At 34.0% G+C, this 21,185-nt stretch overlaps 2 protein-coding genes and 1 pseudogene across 2 annotated transcripts; 1 reads left to right on the plus strand and 2 right to left on the minus strand.

The window, feature by feature from the left end:
- Nucleotides 1-7,504: 7,504 nt before the first annotated feature.
- LOC124917303 (probably inactive leucine-rich repeat receptor-like protein kinase At5g48380) lies at nucleotides 7,505-8,377 on the minus strand. The gene has a single exon (XM_047457764.1). The coding sequence runs from the start codon at nucleotides 8,366-8,368 to the stop codon at nucleotides 7,532-7,534; it is 837 nt and encodes a 278-aa protein (XP_047313720.1). The 5' UTR covers nucleotides 8,369-8,377; the 3' UTR covers nucleotides 7,505-7,531.
- A 7,742-nt stretch (nucleotides 8,378-16,119) lies between these two features.
- LOC124929661 lies at nucleotides 16,120-16,913 on the plus strand (annotated as a pseudogene).
- Nucleotides 16,914-18,965: 2,052 nt separating this feature from the next.
- On the minus strand, nucleotides 18,966-19,792 carry LOC124929669 (probably inactive leucine-rich repeat receptor-like protein kinase At5g48380). Its single transcript, XM_047470072.1, has one exon. It carries the CDS (start codon nucleotides 19,790-19,792, stop codon nucleotides 19,037-19,039), a length of 756 nt encoding a protein of 251 aa, XP_047326028.1. The 3' UTR covers nucleotides 18,966-19,036.
- Nucleotides 19,793-21,185: the final 1,393 nt, after the last annotated feature.

Genomic DNA, 21,185 nt, shown 5'->3' on the forward strand with positions numbered 1-21,185 from the left:
GACCCATCGATCCCCAAAATTGACCTCTCATAGTGTGACCTTACTTACTTCGATTAACCAAAACAATCTCATTCCACAATTTTATCCCACTAATCTCAACCGACCTCTCATCTTGAGACTTTACTTTCATTTCGGTCAAACAATCTATCTTCTCACATATTTTACAATAAACAACTGACTTACTTATCATCACTTCGACTAACCAGTCCATCTCATTTCCCATTTATCCACCTTAATCGGACATCTCATACCTTAACCTTCAACTTTCACTTTGGTATATTACCAATCTCTTTTATCATCACTTTGGCCTACAAATCCCCCAATCTACCTCTCATCGTGTGACATACTCACTTCGACTAACCAACCATCTCATTCCATATTTTTATCCATCTCAATTGATCCAGTCGTCCTCTCATCGTGTGACATACTCACTTCGACTAACCAACCATCTTATTCCATATTTTTATCCACCTTAATTGACCTCTAATCTTGTGACCTTACACTTTCACTTCGGTCAAATCAATAAAGAACAAACCATCTCCTTCCACATTGTGAATGTCATTTACCCAACCATCAATTTCATTGCATATTTTAATCATCTATCCCAATCGACCTCTAATTTTGTGAATGTTATTTACCCACCGACCAATTTCATCGTAAATTTTAACCAATATCATTGGCATCCAACCATCTCCTCATTTCGATAAATCAATGTTTCTATTTCACATATTAACCATCAATGTTTTTTAATAGTTTAAAAATTATGCCTACCAAAATTTGAACAATGATCTTCATTATCTAGCATTAACACTTCAACCACTAGACTTATTCTTTAACATTGTCATGTTCAAGAAGATTTATTCTCGAACATGGTCATCTTCTCCAAACATAATTCAGCTAAACTTTCAATTTCTGAATTCCCATTACTATAAGTATTTACTGTTGGAGAAATCGAATAATAGCACCTGTTTAGTAATTCAGAAATAAACAAGCCACAACAAGGCCTAACAATTCTTTTTCCCTTTTGTGTAATCAAATAGGCAGCCAAAACAATTGAGCATCAAACAATCAAAAACAGAGAGCAGGACACCAAAATTTTACGTGGAAAACCCAAATTAGGTAAAAACCACGGGATACTTCGGCCAATTAAATCATCCACTATATCAAATGGGTATACAATGTAGTTCAATACAAGCCTAGAGGTAATCTAACAAAAGTTATCAATTGACCTCATCCTAACTTGTCATTCACATACATTATCATCATCATTAAAGATGGCTAACCAAATGGAGAAGAGATAAAGGAAATCAGAAGAAGAACCCGCTGCTTTAATGGAGGAATTGCTGCTTCAATGGAGGAAGAACTGCTGGAAGAGAGAGAGAGAAAAACCAATCTAAAAACTGCTGTGTTTTTTTTTCCTTAATTAAATATGCCCTAATGGGCTTTATTAATTTCTTAGGCCCATATGCCAAATGAGCTGACCCAACAAATCTCCCCCGTCAGCGCAACTTCGCGGGCTCCAATAAACCCGCTCTCTCCCGACAATCTTCAAACTTGTCCTTAGGCAAGGATTTCGTAAACATATCGGCACCATTCTCACTTGTATGAATCTTCTCCAAGTTCAGCTCTTTTGCCTCAAGCACATCACGTATCCAATGATATCTCACGTCGATGTGTTTGGATCTCGAATGAAAAGCTGAATTCTTTGAGAGATGAATGGCACTTTGACTGTCGCAAAACAAAGTAAACTTCTCTTGCTTTTGGCCCAACTCTTGTAGGAACTTCTTCATCCATAACACCTCTTTACATGCCTCAGTAGCTGCAATATACTCAGCTTCTGTAGTAGACAAAGCAACACACTTTTGTAACCTTGACTGCCACGAAACAGCACCGCCTGCAAAGGTAACCAAAAAACCTGATACAAATTTTCTTGAATCAACATCACCCGCCATATCAGAATCTGTAAAGCCTTCCAAAATAGGAGTATCACTTTCGAAACATAAACGTGCTTTCGAAGAGCCTCGAAGATATCTGAGAATCCACTTAACAGCCAACCAATGTTCTTCTCCCGGGTTGGAGAGATACCGACTAACAACACCAACTGCGTGTGCTATGTCCGGTCTTGTACATACCATGGCATACATAAGACTACCAACTGCAGAGGCATAAGGTACATTCTTCATTTCATCTTTCTCTTTCTCACTTGTAGGACATTGTTTAGAACTCAACCTTAAATGACCTGCAAGTGGAACTGAAACCGGTTTTGCATTTTTCATTGCAAACCTCTCAAGTACCTTCTCAATGTACTTCTCCTGTGATAGCCAACGTGTTCTGTTCTTTGTCTCTTGTGATTTCCATGCCTAGGATCTGCTTCACTGAACCCAAATCCTTCATCGCAAAAGACTTGTTCAACTCCCTTTTGAGCTTCTCAATTTTCGCAATATCTTGCCCAACAATCAGCATATCATCAACATAGAGCAGAAGAATAACATAATCATCAACACCGTATCTTTTGATGAAAACACAATGATCAGAAGTAGTCTTACTGTACCCATTTGCTTCCATGAAGGAGTCAAATTTCCTGTACCATTGTCTAGGCGCTTGCTTGAGCCCATACAAGCTTTTCCTCAACCTGCAGACAAGATATTCTTTACCTTTAACTTTGAACCCCTCGGGTTGTTCCATATAGATCTCTTCCTCCAAGTCACCATGGAGAAATGCAGTCTTTACATCCAGTTGTTCAATTTCCAAATCTTGACTAGCAGCCAATGCTAACACAACTCTGATGGATGACCTCTTCACAACCGGTGAGAAGATCTCTTCAAAATCAATTCCCTTTTTCTGTCCAAAGCCCTTCACAACCAGTCTTGCTTTGTATCGAGGTTGTGAGCTATTCTCTTGGTGCTTCAACTTGAATACCCACTTGTTCTTCAAAGTCTTCTTTCCTTTTGGAAGTTTCACCAAGTCATAAGTTTCGTTCTCTTGCAAGTAATTTATCTCTTCTTGCATTGCCACCAACCACTTGTTCTTGTTTTCATGAGACAATGTTTCTTGATAGGTTTCTGGTTCTCCCCCGTCAGTCAACATCACATACTCATTGGGAGGATACCTACTAGAAGGTTGTCTCTGCCTACTAGATCTTCTAATATGCTGATCATCAGGTGGCTCTAGAGAATTATCATCATCTTGTTCAGCTTCCTCTGTTGGCTCAACATCAACTAAAGGAGTCTCATCAACCTCAACTTGGGCATTCTCCACATCATTGGGCTGTGATTGTGGTGTACGAATCCTACCATTGTCAGACAATTCATTCTCCGTAGACTTCGGCTTTTCCTTTTTCTCAAAGTCTTCAATGGTCTGATCTTCAAAGAATACCACATCTCTACTTCTAATGAGTTTCTTGTTAACCGAATCCCAACATCGGTACCCAAATTCTCCGTGGCCATACCCAATAAAGATACACTGTCTCGTCTTACTATCAAGCTTAGCTTTCTCATCTCGAGGAACATGAACAAACACTTTACAACTAAAAACTCTCAAGTGATCATAAGAGACGTCTTTACCTCTCTAAACTCTTTCTGGAATGTCGCCATCTAAAGGAGTTGAGGGTGAAAGGTTTATCAGATCAACCGCTGTCTTCATTACCTCTCCCCAAAAGGAATTTGGCAACTTAGAATGAGACAACATACACAAAGTTCTCTCATTGATAGACCTGTTCATCCTCTCTGCAACTCCATTCTGTTGAGGTGTTTTTGGCACAATCTTCAAAAGCTTGATCCCATGACTTTTACAGTATTCCACAAATGGCCCTCTATATTCGCCACCATTATCCGAACGAACACATTTCAACTTCTTCCCAGTTTCTCTCTCCACTTCAGCATGAAACAACTTGAAGTAATTCAATGCTTGATCTTTAGACTTCAAGCAATATGCCCACACCTTCCTTGAGCAATCATCGATAAAAGTAATGTAATAATGAGCACCACCTAAAGTCAAGGAATCCATAAAACATATGTCTGTGTGAACCATATCTAGGATATTGGGCTTCCTAGATGGAGAGAAACTTTTGAAGGAAACTCTATGTTGCTTACCAACTAAGCAATCTGTGCATGTCTTCAAATCTGTGGACTTTAAGCCCTGGAGATCGATTGTCTTGGAGAGAACTTGCATGCCATTATGACTTAAGTGACCAAGTCTCTTATGCCAAAACTGTGCTGAACAATCATTAACTGCATTTGCTTCTCCCCCATAAGACTTAGTCTCTGTCACATAAAGAGAACCGACCTTCTTTCCTTTAGCTATCACCAAAGACCCCATAGTGAGTTTCCATTTTCCTTCACCAAAGTAACTATGATAGCCCTCATCATCAAGAATACCAGTAGAGATTAAATTCATCCGAATATCAGGAACATGTCGAACATTCTTCAGAAGTAGCTTGCACGAAGTGTTAGTATCCAAACAGACATCTCCTTTTCCAACAATCTTACACGTAACATGGTTTCCCAACGTCACTGAACCAAACTGTCCACTAGTGTAAGAAGAAAATATATCACAACGATTGGTGACATGATAAGAAGCACCTGAGTCTACCACCCATTGTGTATCTTGAGAAACAAGGTTGATACTATCATTGTCGTAAACAATATCGATGTCGTTACCACCCACATCTGCAACCTTACTACTTCCATCTTGTTTATTCTCCTTTTGTTCCCGCTTCAAAGATCTGCACTGATACTTCTTGTGTCCTGGCTTGCCACAATGATAACATGTAATCTCTTTTCTCGAGCTGGATGTTCCCCGTGACCTATCTGAACTGCCACTGCGATTCTTTGGAGTTTTACTTTTACTTCTACCCCTTTTCTCAGTCACGAACACCTGACTTGGAGTCGAGAAGCCCTGTTCTTTTCTTCTAGCCGCTTCATTCAGCACGCTCTCTTTCATCATTTTCAAAGTGAGCTTACCTTGTGGAACAGAATTGGTAATTGAAACCACAAGTGTTTCCCAACTATCAGGCAGAGAATTAATCAAACACATAGCATGAAGCTCATCATCAAATTTCATTCCTATCGCAGCCAACTCATTTAGAATCCCCTGAAAAGCATTTAGATGCTCAGACATAGAAGACCCATCTTGATATTTCAACGAGCAAAGCTTCCTAAATAGAAATGCTCTGTTTTGAGTGTTGTTCTTCTCATACAGTTCACTCAAAATAGTCCACACCTTATAAGCATTAACTTCAGTAGCCACATGCTGATACACACTGTTGTCAACCCATTGCCTGATTTTACCAACTGCCTTTCTGTTCAGCTTCTTCCAATCTCCATCTGCCATAGCCTCTGGTTTGCCTTTATCACCCAAAATAGTGTCTTCATAATCATAATTACACAATAAGTCCTTCATCCGTGACTTCCAGATTGTGTAATTGGTAGCTGTGAGTTTGATCATCGTTCCATTACTGCTCAACGATTCTTCCATTTGAATTATACAAGAATCACCACCAAATGAACTCAGCTCTGATACCACTTGTTGGAGAAATCGAATAATAGCACCTGTTTAGCAATTCAAAAATAAACAAGCTACAACAAGGCCTAACAATTCTTTTTCCCTTTTGTGTAATCAAATAGGCAGCCAAAACAATTGAGCATCAAACAATCAAAAACAGAGAGCAGGACACCAAAATTTTACGTGGAAAACCCAAATTAGGTAAAAAACCACGGGACACTTCGGCCACTTAAATCATCCACTATATCAAATGGGTATACAATGTAGTTCAATACAAGCCTAGAGGTAATCTAACAAAAGTTATCAATTGACCTCATCCTAACTTGTCATTCACATACATTATCATCATCATTAAAGATGGCTAACCAAATGGAGAAGAGATAAAGGAAATCAGAAGAAGAACCTGCTGCTTCAATGGAGGAATTGCTGCTTCAATGGAGGAAGAACTGCTGGAAGAGAGAGAGAGAAAAACCAATCTAAAAACTGCTGTGTTTTTTTTTCCTTAATTAAATATGCCCTAATGGGCTTTATTAATTTGTTAGGCCCAGCTGTCAAATGAGCTGACCCAACATTTACTATATCATTTCCTCAAATCCCATAACTTAGATACATAAACCAAAAACAGAAATAAAAACAGTTTCCAAATATTAAATCAAGTTCCCGAACATGGAATTGTTCGGGAAAACCCTGACGAATTTACCTTCTGTTAGTGTTGGAATTGGATGTAGTTGAAGGAAACTGATTCTCCTGAAAAGTATAAGTAAAATAATTTTAGGGTTTGAGTTGTTCGCTAACATTGTTGTTCGGCATTAATTTTAGGATTTACCATTATCGAAGCTCGGAAGTAAGAAGAAATTACTGAAGTCCGAAGTCGCGTAAAAAAGAAGTAAGAAGAAAGTCGAAGTCGCGAAAGAATGAAGACGAACGGTTCGAAACCCAATAATCAAAAATGGAGCGAGTGAGAAAGAGAGAGAATTGAGAGGGATTAAAAAAAAATTAAGGAATTAAAAATAATTAAAAATAATTTTTAGTCCATCGTGACTTTTTTCTACGGTGGCTGCCAAGTGGGGCGTTGCTGTTCTAGCGTCGCTCTCCTATCATTTTTCTTATCTATATATATAATGATGCTTAATTTTTAAAGTGTCCGAATTACCGGGTCGAGAGTTGTGGTTAATTTGGATATACATGTGAGAGTAAATGAATACTTGGGTCGAATTGTGGGTTGACCTGCCCATAAACTTAAAACGGTTAAAAATAAAATTAAAAATGCTATAGGTATGGTTCGAAATTGCAACATAACAAAACAAATATAACATTTGAACAAACTAGACTAATAATACTTTATATTTTAAATTCAACACTAAATTTGATGAACGCAGTGACTCATCAATAGTTTTTAATCAGTCATAATTTACTTTTGACTCTGCGATATATATTTCACTATTATTAGTGAGCAATAATTGAAGAATTCCGTCATATTTATAGAGATAGAAGACATAATTCATATGGATATAGTAAGTCTCGTATGAGTTACTTTAATGGTAGTCTTTACATTTTCCCTTTCACTCGTAGTATGGAAAAGAAGTGGACACTAAAGGTTAAACTAATTGAGTTGAGGAATCAAAATGTATCAATTGTTTTAAAAATCGTTCTGCAATGTGAGAGTAAATGGATACTTGGATCGAATTGTGGGTTGACCCGCTCATAAACTTAAAACAGTTAAAAATAAAATTAAAAATGCTATCACATTTTTATCGTAATATTTTTTTCACGATTTTTTATATTATTACTCGTGCATTTTGCTAGTTTCATATAAGAGTATGAGATAATTAGTAAAAACATTATAATCCATATAGACCCGGATTTATGTAATCACATCTTAACTTGAAAAAATGATTTAAATATTGGTGTAAGATTGAAATTTGGAATATTAATTTAGATAAGAAAATATTAAGTAACATAACTTAATTATAAATATATTTTTATTATAATCATGTTGTTGTTGTGAATATTAGATAAATGTTATACATTACCAATGAAATAAAAATGTGACGTCTCTATACTTTTTCTTGTTCTTTTCCATTCTACTACTCATAAAGAAGAACATGCCAACAGTCACGCTTATTCCTGAACTAATAATTCCAACAACAAATCCATTAATGAAGTGATCATCATCTAAAATCTTCAACTTCTTTGAAGGAGCCCGACAGCGTGGTAAAGAATCACCACAAAGCCCTGGATTATTCTTGTAACTCTCTGAGGTTGCGTAGCTCATATTTGGGACCCGACCGGTCAATAAATTATTAGCTACGCTAAATCTCTTGATTCGACCCAAAGAGCCAAGTTGTAGAGGAATCTGTCCAGAGAATCTGTTGTTAGCGAGGTTTAGATTGTTGAGGTAGGTACAATTCGAAAGATTCACTGGAATAGAACCGTTGAATTTGTTGTAGGAGAGGTCCAGGCTAGTGACAGACTGAAGTATCGTCGAAATATCAGAAGGGATATGACCGTAAAGATTATTGCTGGAGAGATCTAGGCCGGTTAATGCTGAGCAATTTGCAAGAGCACGAGGAAACTCGCCCTGAAGTTCCATATCAGAAAGGCGGATGTTTAAGACCTTGTTCTCGTTTTCATGCCAACATTCGATCCCAGTAAACTTGCATATGAATCCTTCAGTTTTGTTTTGGAAATTCCACGTGGCTAAGATTTTTAAGGGATCTTTCAATGAATCTTTCAGATTTCTCAAACAATCTATATCACTCTGAATTCCATATCCAAGCTGGTTATTGAGCAGCAAGAAGGTGGAATTGATCAAGAGAACTGAAATAATCACATTACCAGGCCTGCCGGTCTTCAATAGTACCATTGCTCGAATCTGCCAATAAAATTGCTCAAATTGTCAGTTTGGGATTGATAGGAAGCAATTAGACAAACCAGACATTGAAAAGAAGTAAAGTTTTTTAAATTTTCATGGTTTAATTTTGTAAAAAACATGTATAATTTAGTTAGATATAAGAATAGTTGAAACACATAATTAAATCAGTGGTAAAATCTAGCAACTTATATCTTTACAATTATGAATTCGAGCAAGCCAATCCTAAAGATAGGGCTGCCATAGTTAATTTTTTTTTTTTTTTTAGTCATGAAAAACAAGGTAGAAAGTGAAGAAAGAAAAGGAAAGTGAAAAAAAAAAATACATTTTTTTTTTAAAATATGATCATTAGGCCCTAGCCTAAGAGAAATCCAAAATATCGAGTATTCACATTTGAAACAACCTAAATCCAAAATATTGAAATTAAAAAAATAGTATGAAAACAAGTATAATGAATTAAGATAGTCAAGACCTTAATTTGATATTACTAAGCCACAATGTATTAGATCGGGCTCCTGAATTCCCCAGAGAAGATGGAGAACTTTTAGCTGTGGAAAGATGAGGATGGACCAGAGAAATGAATTTAATTAAGTAGGAAGGAAGGAAGGAAGAATAGAGAACATTTAATTTTTGGGGTTTAGTTCGTGGAAAACTGAAAAAAAAAGATAGACTAAAATGATGTGAAATTATGAAGTGAGAAAGAATCCACGACTTTATGCCGTTTACTTATTGACTACAATTTTATTTATAAACATATGAAATGGAAAAAGAATAGAACCTAAACATGGTGACAAATATGTGTTTTAGGTTAATATATAAATTGTAAAAACCCTATTCAATTTTAAAAACAAATATTCGATTTTTCAGATATAAAATTGAATATAAGGTTTTGATATAATTAAAATCTATATACGTTAGAGTGAGATATCATTTTTAATCAATTAATACATCAAATATATATGTCTCTTATAGTTTGATGTAAAATCTTCATAGAACTTGTACACACATTGGTAATGAAGATCATAAAATAAATTCCTAAGAAACAAACATGGCCCAAGTTATAAGAGCATTTGCCATCACAAACCCTATTTCTATCAATGACATTATAACTCAAAAATTTTAGTAATTTTTTCTCAAAGTTTCTCTCCCCTTGGTTCTCTTAATCTATTAGAGCTTCTCATTGCTTCGAACTTCATTTTTTTTTAATTAAATTTGTGTCAAAATACGGAACAAGATTTGGTTGGTTTTAGATAAATTTAAATTCAATTATAATACATATAGCCAATCTTTTAAGGAATATAAGTTCTTTAGCAAAAACAAATGTGCTCAAAATACTATATATTAACTAATAAATAAGTTTGCCATCCAATTGAGTGATTCATGTTTTTGTTAGTTTAAAAAAAATGTGATATTCAAATAAAATAATTCAATTATACTAATTTCAATATCCATAATCAACCGTACATCAAAATAATCGGTTGATTGGGTAATAAGTTCGGTTAATAGGTTAATTTGAATCCTTGTATATTATTCTAAAAAGACAATACTAAATTTATTAACATTTTTCAGCTTCATATACTATTTAGTTATCCATTATAAAAATATATGTATTATTATTTTTATTCTTAAAAGTAGATAAAATATATTCAAGGTGTTTAGCTTTTTATATTAACTAGCATAAAAATCACATTTATATAGTTGAAATAAATGATACTAACTTTTATGGTCGTCATCGTTTTCATCGCCTTCATTATCCTCTTCATCGTCAACATCTATGGTCTGAACATGATGATGCTTCAATGGTTGAGACTAGGTTAATGATTGTCTTCCTCTTCTCTCATTCATCGTTGTTTCGTTATTAATAAAAAAAGAATAACAAATTTGATAAGAAGACATTCATTTAACTTTTTTTTTTATCATCGTCGATCTCTTCCACTTCGATTTTTTACTCTCATTTCTCGGTTAACCAACAATATATTTTCTTACATAATAAACCTCTCATATTACCAATCTCGTGACCTCACTTCTGCACTCAATCATATCAACAATACCAACATCTTTTACCATCATTTTTGGAAAACCAACCATCTCATCATATCATTAACCTTTTAACCCTCTCTTTTTCGGTAAACCAATAAATTCATTCATATATTTAACTATCAATATTTTTTGTTCTCCAATGATCATCTCAATACTAATCTTGTGACCTTACTTCGAGTATTTTGTACCTCAACCATTTCATATCATTATCGCAACCTCTTTACCCTCAATTCAGCAAACCAACCACCAATCCAATTGACTTCTCATCTCGTGAACTCATTTTTACACTTCAGTCAACCAACCATGTTAGTCACACATTTAACCACCAATATTATTTTTCTCAATGGACAACTCTCATTACTAATATTGAGACTTCACACACTTTCACACGTCTCTTATCTCTCGCCAAATCAGTTATTAAAATCACAATTGACCTTTTCATCTCGTGACCTCACACTTTCAGACGTCTCTTATCCTTCGGCAAATCAACCACCAAATTCTAATTAATCTCTAATATCGTGACCTCACACTTTGGTCATTCAACATCTCATTCACATATATTTTTAATTACAAAATCACAATCGACCTTTAATCTCGTGATCAAACGATCCATTTTTACCGATATTTTACCCTTCATCAAACCAACCACCAATCTCAATCTTACCGGTTTCTTATCCCTTGACAAACCAACAACTAATCCCACCAACCTCTCATCTTGTGACCTCATACTTCACCTGATTTTAATCCCTCGACAAACCAACTACCAATCACCATTGATCTCGAATATCTTGACCTCACACTTCGGTCAATCAACATCTCATTCACATATATTTTTAACTACAAATCACAATCGACCTTCAATCTCGTGACCTTACGATCCTTTGTTATCGACCTCTTATCCTTTAGTAAACCAACCACCAATCTCAATCTTACTATCCTCTTATCCCTTGTCAAACCAGCAAACCAACCACTAATTTCATCGACCTCTCATCTCGTGACCTTGTACTTTCACATTCTTCTAATCACTCGACAAACCAACTACCAATCACAAATTGACTTCTAATCTCATGACATTACCTTTGTTACCGGCCTCTTATACTATGGAAAATCAACTACCAATTCCAATTGACCTTTTATCTCATGATCTCATTATTTTTACACACTTATTATCTCTCGCCAAACTAACCATCAATCCTAATGAACCTCTCCATCTTGTGACATCACACATTTTCACTTTCCTCTTATCTCTCGATAAATCAACCACCAATCTCAAGCACATTTTGACACGCCTCTCATATCTCTCAACAAACCAACCACCGACCTGAATTGACCTCTTGTCTTTTGGCAAACTAACTACCAATTCCAATATTACTGGACTCTTATTTATCGATAAACTAATTACCAAGAACAATCGACCTCTCATCTCGTAACATTACAATTTCACACTTACATGTCTTTGATCCCTCGACAAACCAACCACCAATCCCAATCGATCTCTAATATCGTGACTTTACGATACTTTATTACTGAACCTTTTTATCCATTGGAAACCATCCACCAATCTAATCTTACTGACATCTTATTCCTCTACAAACCAATGACCAATCTAAATCAAACTTTAACACACTTCTTATTCCTTGGCAACCCAACCACCAATCTCAATCTCACTTTTACACACCTCTTATCCCTCGGTAAACTAACCACCAATCTCAATTGACATTTAATCTCGTCACCTCATGATCCTTTATTGTCTGTCTCTTATCCAATGATAAACCACATCTCAATCATATTTTCACAAATCTCTTATCCATCAACAAACCAACCATCAATCTAAATCACACTTTCACACACCTCTTATCTCTTGGTAAACCAATCACCAATTCCAATCATATTTTCACACGCCTCTTATCCCTCGGCAAACCAACCACCAATATTAATCACATTTTCAAACGCTTCTTATTCCACGGAAAACCAACCACCAATCTCAATCATAGTTTCACACAACTCTTATCCTTCAAAAAACTAATTGCCAATATCAATCGATCCTTTGTTAGCGACCTCTTATCCCTCAACAAACCACATCCTAATCACACTCTCACATGTCTCATATCTCTATGAAAATAAACCACCAATCTCAATCAACATTTTCACTTTGGTCAATCAAATATTTGATTCAAATTTTTTAACCACTCTCATTTGTTACCGGCCTATTATCTCTCGGCAAACCACATCCCAATTACACTTGGTTAAAGGGTTGTACTTGTTTTGTTAAGTTGTAAGTTTGAAACATACATATAAAATTTTTAATTTTATTTTTAACTGTTTTAAATTTATGGGTGGTTCAACCCACGATCTGACCCAAGTATCAATTTACTCTCACATATATATCCAAATTAATCACAGCTTTGACCCGACAAACAAAAAAAAATCAAATTAAACATTATTATATATATATATATATATATATTAGTTAGTTAAAAAGTTGAACTTATATTGTTAGGAATGTCGCGCGTTCATCAAATTTGGTGTTGAATTTAAAATATAAAATTTTACAAGCTTAATTGGTTAAAAAGTTGTACTTGTTTTGTTAGGTTGTAAGTTCGAAACATACATATAACATTTTTAATTTTATTTTTATCCGTTTCAAGTTTATGGGTGGGTCAACCCACGATCCGACTCAAGTATTAATTTACTCTTATATATATATTCAAATTAACTACATCTCTCGATCCGACAAACCAAGTAAATTCAAGTTAAACATTATTTATATATATATATATATATATATTAACTCTCTCAATAGATTAATTAGTGAAAATAAAGAAAATAAAGGTAAACTAATTGATTTGGTTGGTTTCATAATTCATCTTATTTACTCTCGATTTTGAGATTAAATTAGTTAATTTATATTCGGTTTAAACAGATTAAGAGTTATTCAATTACAATTCAGTTCAGTTTTGATTGGTTAATCGGTTATTCGAATAATTTGTTTATTGAAAATAAAACTAATCTTATCTCTTTTTTTTCAATGTCCAAATATACTCTCTTATTAATCATTTTAAAATTATAAATTAATACAATTATATTTTTAATATTTATATATAAACCAACTCAAGTGATAAGAGTAATTTTTAATAGACCAAATATCACTAGTTCGATTTTCACTTAGATAGACATAAATTGAAATGAATGTCATGGCTGTGGGAAAAGTCGATCCTGAGTCTTGGGTGTCCCAGCCTAAAAAAACATGAATTTTGACATTTTAAAAAAATAGTTTTTAGTAAGATTAGTTAATGAACAAATAATAGTTTTAAGTTTTCATCCGGATCTACTAAGTTAGATCTTTTTATGCTTACAAGAACTAATAATATACTAAATTTATTAAATGGCCCGTCCAGAGGAATGGACTGTCTTAACTAGTGAGCATGCTCTGTTATTATTGTGTAGTCCATTCTAACATCTTTTATTTAAAAATAATAATATTTAAAATTTTAAAATTATTTTTTTTTGAAATATTAAATAAAATAAATTCAAATAAACAAAAGAATAAAAAATACCAAGTTTTAAATATTTCTGAAACATAATTAAAATAAAATAAAAAAAGAACTTGATTAATTAAGATGATTTAGGATTGACAATTTCTTACCAAATAAAAAAACACCACTCAAACCAGCTCTTTCATACTATACTGCAGTGCCATGATTTGGTCTTTTTTATTTTAGGACTCAAACCAGATTTGGAAGAATAGGTTCGTCTAAAATTATGTCGACATATTTAACTTAATAAATAAAAATGTCAAAATCAAATCAACATAAAAAAAAAAATAGACACATCAATATATTTACAATTTTATTTTGTAGGTTTTGTGTTCAAGGGCCTGACTCTTTAACCGGTTAGATTCCCGGCTTGTGCCCCTAGTTAGATAATAGGTGAAAGCACTGCCTTTTCATATTGACTCGCTTATTTTCAATCACAAATTTGAAGTCTTTAATATGTTTTAACTTACTCTTCCTTCTTTCAGTCCCCTGTTTCAAAAATTCAAAGTCTATTACTTCCCCATTTGGAATTGGTCTGCCGTCCATGACTTTATCTCCCTCTCAGATCTTATAGCGTCACTATTTACTGTGCAGGTGTCGACCCCTCCTTTTGTATTTGTTGTTGTCATTGTGTTTAGTCACATTTATTTTTTTCTAACTTGTTAGCGAATTTGTAATTTAATTTTATTATTATTTTGTGTTCATGATATTAGTTACCCCGGGTTAAATCAGTTTAAATTTGAGTTGAATCAGATGAATCGAGTCGAATTTGAGTCAATTACAAATAAACATATCAAATTCAAGTTTAAGATTTTAATATTAATTAATAAACCGGTTAGATTCAAGTTAATATCGTTTAACCCGACGACCTGAACCCGACAACTCGAACCAACCTGAATTGCCGACCCTAGGCTTGCGTAATTCATTTTGTTTTTGGTAATTTCTATTTTCTACCATGGGTCTATCCCAGCTGAGGCCCGACTCAGTTCGGCCCGAAGAACCTAATCCAAAGTACACAGACCAAACACACTTGGACAAAATGGGGCCTCCAAAGTTTCAAGGAAAATAAAATAAAATATGAGGATGAATTTGCATAATATATAGTCTTTTATTATATTAAACATTATGAGGGAAATTTGACGAAATGACCTTAAAGATTGGGTTATTTGATCTGTTGGCAAATTATAATTTTTATTGCGTTCGTGGTCTTTTTATTTTTATTTTGACGAAATTGCCCTTGTAGCGAAACGCTAAGGGACTTAGCGTTTCGCTAAGTGGTAATGTGTGAAATGTCCAGATTACCCTTACTATTTAATATATCCCAGCCTATTTTTTTCATTTCTTTTTTTCTCCTTCTCTCTCTTCCCGCTCTTCTCCTCCTTCTCTCTAAACTGGGCGGCGGCAATCGGCGACGACAGCGAAATCCACGACGATGAGCTCCACGACGAGCACAAGCACGGTTCCACTTGGTACGTTTATCCTATGATACTTTAAGTTTATTATTGATGTTTGATTTATGCATCTTCGAATCTGTTGTTTAAGGTTACTTTCTGTTTCGCTAAATGCATAGCGTTTCGCTAAGTGTTTAGCGTTTCGCTAAGTGCTTAGCGTTTCGCTAAGTGCTTAGCGTTTCGCTAAGTGCTTAGCGTTTCGCTAAGTGCTTAGCGTTTCGCTAAGTGCTTAGCGTTTCTTTCTTTCTCTTGTTTGGTGTATTGAAGAATATTAGCTTAGTTAAATTTGTCATGAGGAAGAAGATAGAGATGGATTAGTGTCGTAATGCAGGGATTAGTTGCAGAAGAAGAAGTAGGAACAATTATTGCTTCTCTTGGTCTTTAGAATCAAAGGTAGTATCTTTTTCTAGCTAGGCCAATGTTTGTTTTTTATTCCATGATTGGATGAATCATTCATGAATATATACCAAGCTCCTTCTGCGGGCAAGTTACCGTTGCAAGAAGCATCATTTCTCCTGCAATTTTACAACTTTTTGTGGCTATTATTCATGGACATTGTTTATATTATTGGGTTTGATTCCTAACTTTTGATGAGAAAAAGGGGTTAAAATATGTTCTGTTTTTGACAGGCAGGCCAAAGAACCTCCTTTTGTGAAGGAACTAGGGACTGATTGCTCTTTTGTCCTGAGGATTGGAGCTTTCAGTCCGTATCATATCAATGGCAACCAAAATCAAAGGGATCCGTAAAGGATTTAAATATATATCACAAATCTTTGGTAATTCCTGCATGCAAATTGCAAACCCTCTTTTCTTTTTCTTTTCTCCCTTTTATCATAAGTCACAATAATGATCAAGAATTCTTCTTGCAGTTGTGAAGGATCGTGAGTTGGATATTGGGTATCCAACAGACGTGAAACATGTGTCACATATTGGCTGGGATTGATCCACTGGTAATGCTCCCGGTTGGGTATGTTCTAATTCTTTCTCAATTTGTGTAAATTCAACTTCAATTATTGTCCTTTAATTTGATGATGATATGATGATGATGATGATGATGATGATATTGATGAACGAATTCAAGACATCGTCTGATTTCTCGACAACCTCCATAGGCAACATTCATGAGCTAAGAGGCGGTTCCAGTTCCATAATCTCGTCAACATGGGCGTCTCAAGGTTTGAAAAAACAAATAATTCTAGTTTGATTGATGACTTGATTTAAGGAACATATTTGATTTTGAATCCATATTTGTTTTCTTTCTCTTTTCTGGTGGGATATATAGATTTTGAATCCATGGACAGCCAACCAGTAGCTGATATATTCAAAGACACGCCACCAATGGATATGCCAGATATTCCTAAGAAGCAAAAACGGAAGAAATCGAAGTCAAGTTCCTCATCGTCGACGTCTACATCCGCATCTTCGTCAAGATCGTCTCGAGCAACTGCAAAATTGAAGGCTAAATTCGTCGATGAAACTGGCAGACAAGAAAACAGAGATGTTGTGTTATAAAAGAAGATGCATCCCTTTTAACTAAACCTTAATATTTTGACCAACAGATGAAGTGTTTGTAAGAACAAGGATTGAGGAAAATTGTCAATGTTTTATATATTGTTGTAAATGCTCTAATGTTTTCGGTTGCACAGAGAGCCAGAGCTTTGATCATCATTTGTCTCCACTAAAATTGAAAATAAACATTTAAGCCTTCCTCCATTAAAATTTCAGCACGCGTTTCGCTAAGTGCTTAGCATTTCGAAATGGATATATTGAACCCTATTTATTATTATTATTATTATTATTATTATTATTATTATTATTATGCATTGTTAAGCTATCTAGAGATTTTCTCATCTCTTTTGAAGGTTATACATAATACAAAGGATATGTTAAGCATTTTCAACTAATAAGTATTTCACTAATAAACTAATAAAGATTATTTGTTTATTTGTATCAATTACTGTAAATAAGTACTTCACTAATAGAGATTATTTGTTTATTTGTATCAATTACTGTAAATAAGTACTTCACTAATAAACTATAAATACCTTTATAGGGTACCTCTTGAGCTTGATTATACTAGTCTCGAGGTACTTTTAGTATATTTCTTCACGGGTAATGATACTTGTATCAAAACCGACCCGATAGTAGGAATAAGGTGTCACGAAGAGTACCTCTTGAATCTTAAAGAGATCGCGACGACTAAATCCCCATCATAAAATCACAGTTAATATAGTGATATATTTGTGGTTTGTTTTGGATATTTATAGTCTATTTTCTCACGTCTTACAATAACTAATATACTTTTTAAGAGTAAACTCTAGAATTTATTTTTAATCATATATAAAAACAATCAAAATAAAAAGATGATGAATGTCAAAAGTACTGAAAAAAGAAACATTATATATTAATGTCACAAGAAGCACACAAGTTAAAACAATTCTATCTACATTGTCAAGTTTAGTTTAGTTGTCTCTAGCAACCTTATAAAAAGAAAGAACATGAACTGTATTTGCTGCAACAAACAGAAAAACATCGTCATCATCTTAATCTTAAGTAGCATTCACACACACATAACTAATAATAATAATACATCATTTCATCCATCCCGATCTAAACAAAGAGTCTTCATCATAAAGGTAACAATAAGTCGCAAAGCTTAGTATCTGTACTCATGGGAGTGATGATCTTCAAAAAATGGATTATAATTATCGCTCATCATCTTTGACTCCTTATCAGTTTGCATCATATGCAAGAGATTTCAGTGAAATTTTCAATTAGTTGCATAAAACATTTTTTTCATACCCTTATCCGAACAAGGTCTAAAAAAGAAACGTCGTTACGGGGATAACATATAATAACAAAAACAATTCTTTACAACTAAAGAAACAAAAAGGTAAGCACTTAGCGAAACGGTAAACACTTAGCGAAACGATAAGCACTTAGCGAAACGATAAGCACTTAGCGAAACGATAAGCACTTAGCGAAACGATAAGAATTTAGCGAAACGATAAGTACTTAACGAATCTTCCCTGAAACGGAACCAATATGAACCAAATAAGAACATGTTAAATCGAAGGGTTTGAAATGAAGATAAGATAATGGAAACATTAACATAAATCGAATTAGGTTAAGGTTTGAAATAAAGATCTTCTTCTCCTTTTTTCTTCGACCTTCAAATCCTTAGAATCCTTCACCTGCATGCAAAATAAGTTTCGGGTTAGAGTTTGAAATGAAGATTATGTAAATAAAAACATAAATCGATTTAGGTTAGAGTTTGAAATCAAGATCATGTAAACCCCACCGCCTCCGTCGCTGTAGCCGCCGCCTCCGTCGCCGCCATCAAAGAAAGAACAAGAGAAAAGAGGGAAGAGAGAGAAAGAAAATGAAGGAAATGGAAAAATTAGAGTATTTATACTAAACCTAATCCACTTAGCGAAACGCTAACGAATGCAATTAAATTTATAATTTACCACCAACTCAAATAACCCAATCTTTAAGGTTATTTCGTCAAATTTCCCCATTATGATGAGACTAATAACATATTTTTGGGTTGAAAATTAAACTTTAAAATGTTCACATTTATTTAAATATAACACTTACAATATAGTAAAAGTTTTTTTTCTAATAATACTAAACTAAATTCCAACTTTTACACTTTTCGAAGGAGTCAGACGACAACGTTGTAAAGGAACACCACAAAGCCCACTATTATTCTCATAACTCTTGCGGGTTGCGCTTGTTATATTTGGGACACGACCACTCAAGAAATTATTCGCCAAACAAAAATTTCTCATTCTACTCAAAGAGCCAAGTTGTGAAGGAATTTGTCCAGACAATCCGTTGTTACTAAGGTTTAGATTGTTGAGGAATAAACAATTCCCAAGACTCTCTGGAATAGAACCGCTGAAATTGTTGAAAGAGAGGTCAAGGCTTGTGACAAAGCTAAGTATTGTCGAAATATCATAAGGGATATGACCATAAATCTTATTACTCGAGAGATCAAGGCCGGTTAGTGCTGTGCAATTTGCAAGACCTCGAGGAAACTCGCCCTTAAGTTCCATTTCGGAAAGGCGAATGTTTAAGACCCTGTTCTCGTTTGCATGCCAACAATCAATCCCAATAAACTTGCATATGAATCCTTCATCAGTCATGTTTTGGAAATCCCATGAGGCTAAGATACTTAAGGGATCTTCCAATGAAGCTTTTATACTTCTCAAACAGTCTATATCACTCTGAGTTCCATATCCAAGCTGGTTATTGAGAAGCAAGAAGGTGCAAGCCTGCTGTTCTTGAATAGTATCATTGTTGTATGAAAATGGAGATCTTTTAGCTGTGAAAAGATGAGGATGGGCAATTGAGTTAAGTAGGAAGGAAGGAAGGATAGGATACATAATATTTTACTGACTTTCCTGAACGAACCTCAGAAAGCGTTATAATAATAGTATTATGAATAATACGAATCAGACGACTACGATCATTGAAAATTCGATGATTTCTCTCAAACTATAGATAGTACATTCAAAAATAATTGGAATGTTAACCCAAATATGTAGGTCTACCATATCAATCGCATCAATCTAAAATTTTCAACAACAACCCAAAGACTCGGGTATCACTACTGAATCATAATAATATTTCACAAAAGTTTCCAAATACTAGTCACCCCTTGAAAATTCAAAAGTGAATGAATTGTCAATTCAACATATTCGTGACGCATACGACTAGCCATAATACACATTTTTTTCATGCATATATCATCCGTTAAAAATCTACCACTAATAACGCTCCATCCAAAAATGAGATTTTGAATGGAATTTTTGAGTCTCAAATTTTTTCCAACAAATGTTTAATGTTTTGGCCCAAATATTATTTGGGCTTGAACTTGAAGATTTTTATTAAATAGGACTCAAAACTCTGAGTTGAACCATTTAGAATTCAAAATGACAATGTTTGAATTTGAGACTATTCCTCATTTAATCCTATTTTAATTGAGGTTACATTATTTTATTTTTATTTAATTGACACCTACAAATCTTCCAACCTCGTGTCTTATACTTTTCTTGCTTTCCATCGTTTCTAATGCTCTGATCTAGCCTAGTAGCTCTAATACAAGTGGTTAGGATTTTGGATCCCCCAAATTTGACATATTTGAAACGATCTGTAAAAATGCAAGAAAAAAAAGAACACAAGAAAACACAGATTTATAATGGTTCACTTAAATGAGCTACGTCCACTTCAACCGGCACCCGATTTTACTAATAAAAAAAAGTAGGAATACAATATTTTTTCTTCACACTTTATCTCTCTAAAATTCTTTCTAATTAATGTAAACTTTTAATAATAACATATTTATAGAATAAACATTTAGGTAATAAAACCTAAATAAATCTTGGTAAGACTCAAGCTCAAACCAAATACAAATCCAATAAACTCTAAGTAATTATTATAGAGTTTATTATAAGTGTAGACTTCATAACTTAACAAAAATTAGTAAAAATAATATAGTCTAGGATTTACACTAGGGATGACAATGAGTATCCATATATAGGGACGGATCTAGGATTTAAAGTTATGGTGCGCTAGAATTGAATATAATAAATTATATATATATATTAAAAATATTATAATGTTTAAATAAGTTGGGTAAAAAAATCATCATTTTGATTGCGAAGTTCCGTTTCACCTCCTTCATTGTTGAAAATGCTTGCTCAACTGTAGTGGTTAAAACATGCAATGTTAAAATATGCAATGTTAAAACAAGATTAATCAATTTAGTCAACGTAT

The sequence above is a fragment of the Impatiens glandulifera genome, chromosome 1, assembly GCF_907164915.1.
Source record: "Impatiens glandulifera chromosome 1, dImpGla2.1, whole genome shotgun sequence".
Classification (NCBI taxonomy): domain Eukaryota; kingdom Viridiplantae; phylum Streptophyta; class Magnoliopsida; order Ericales; family Balsaminaceae; genus Impatiens; species Impatiens glandulifera.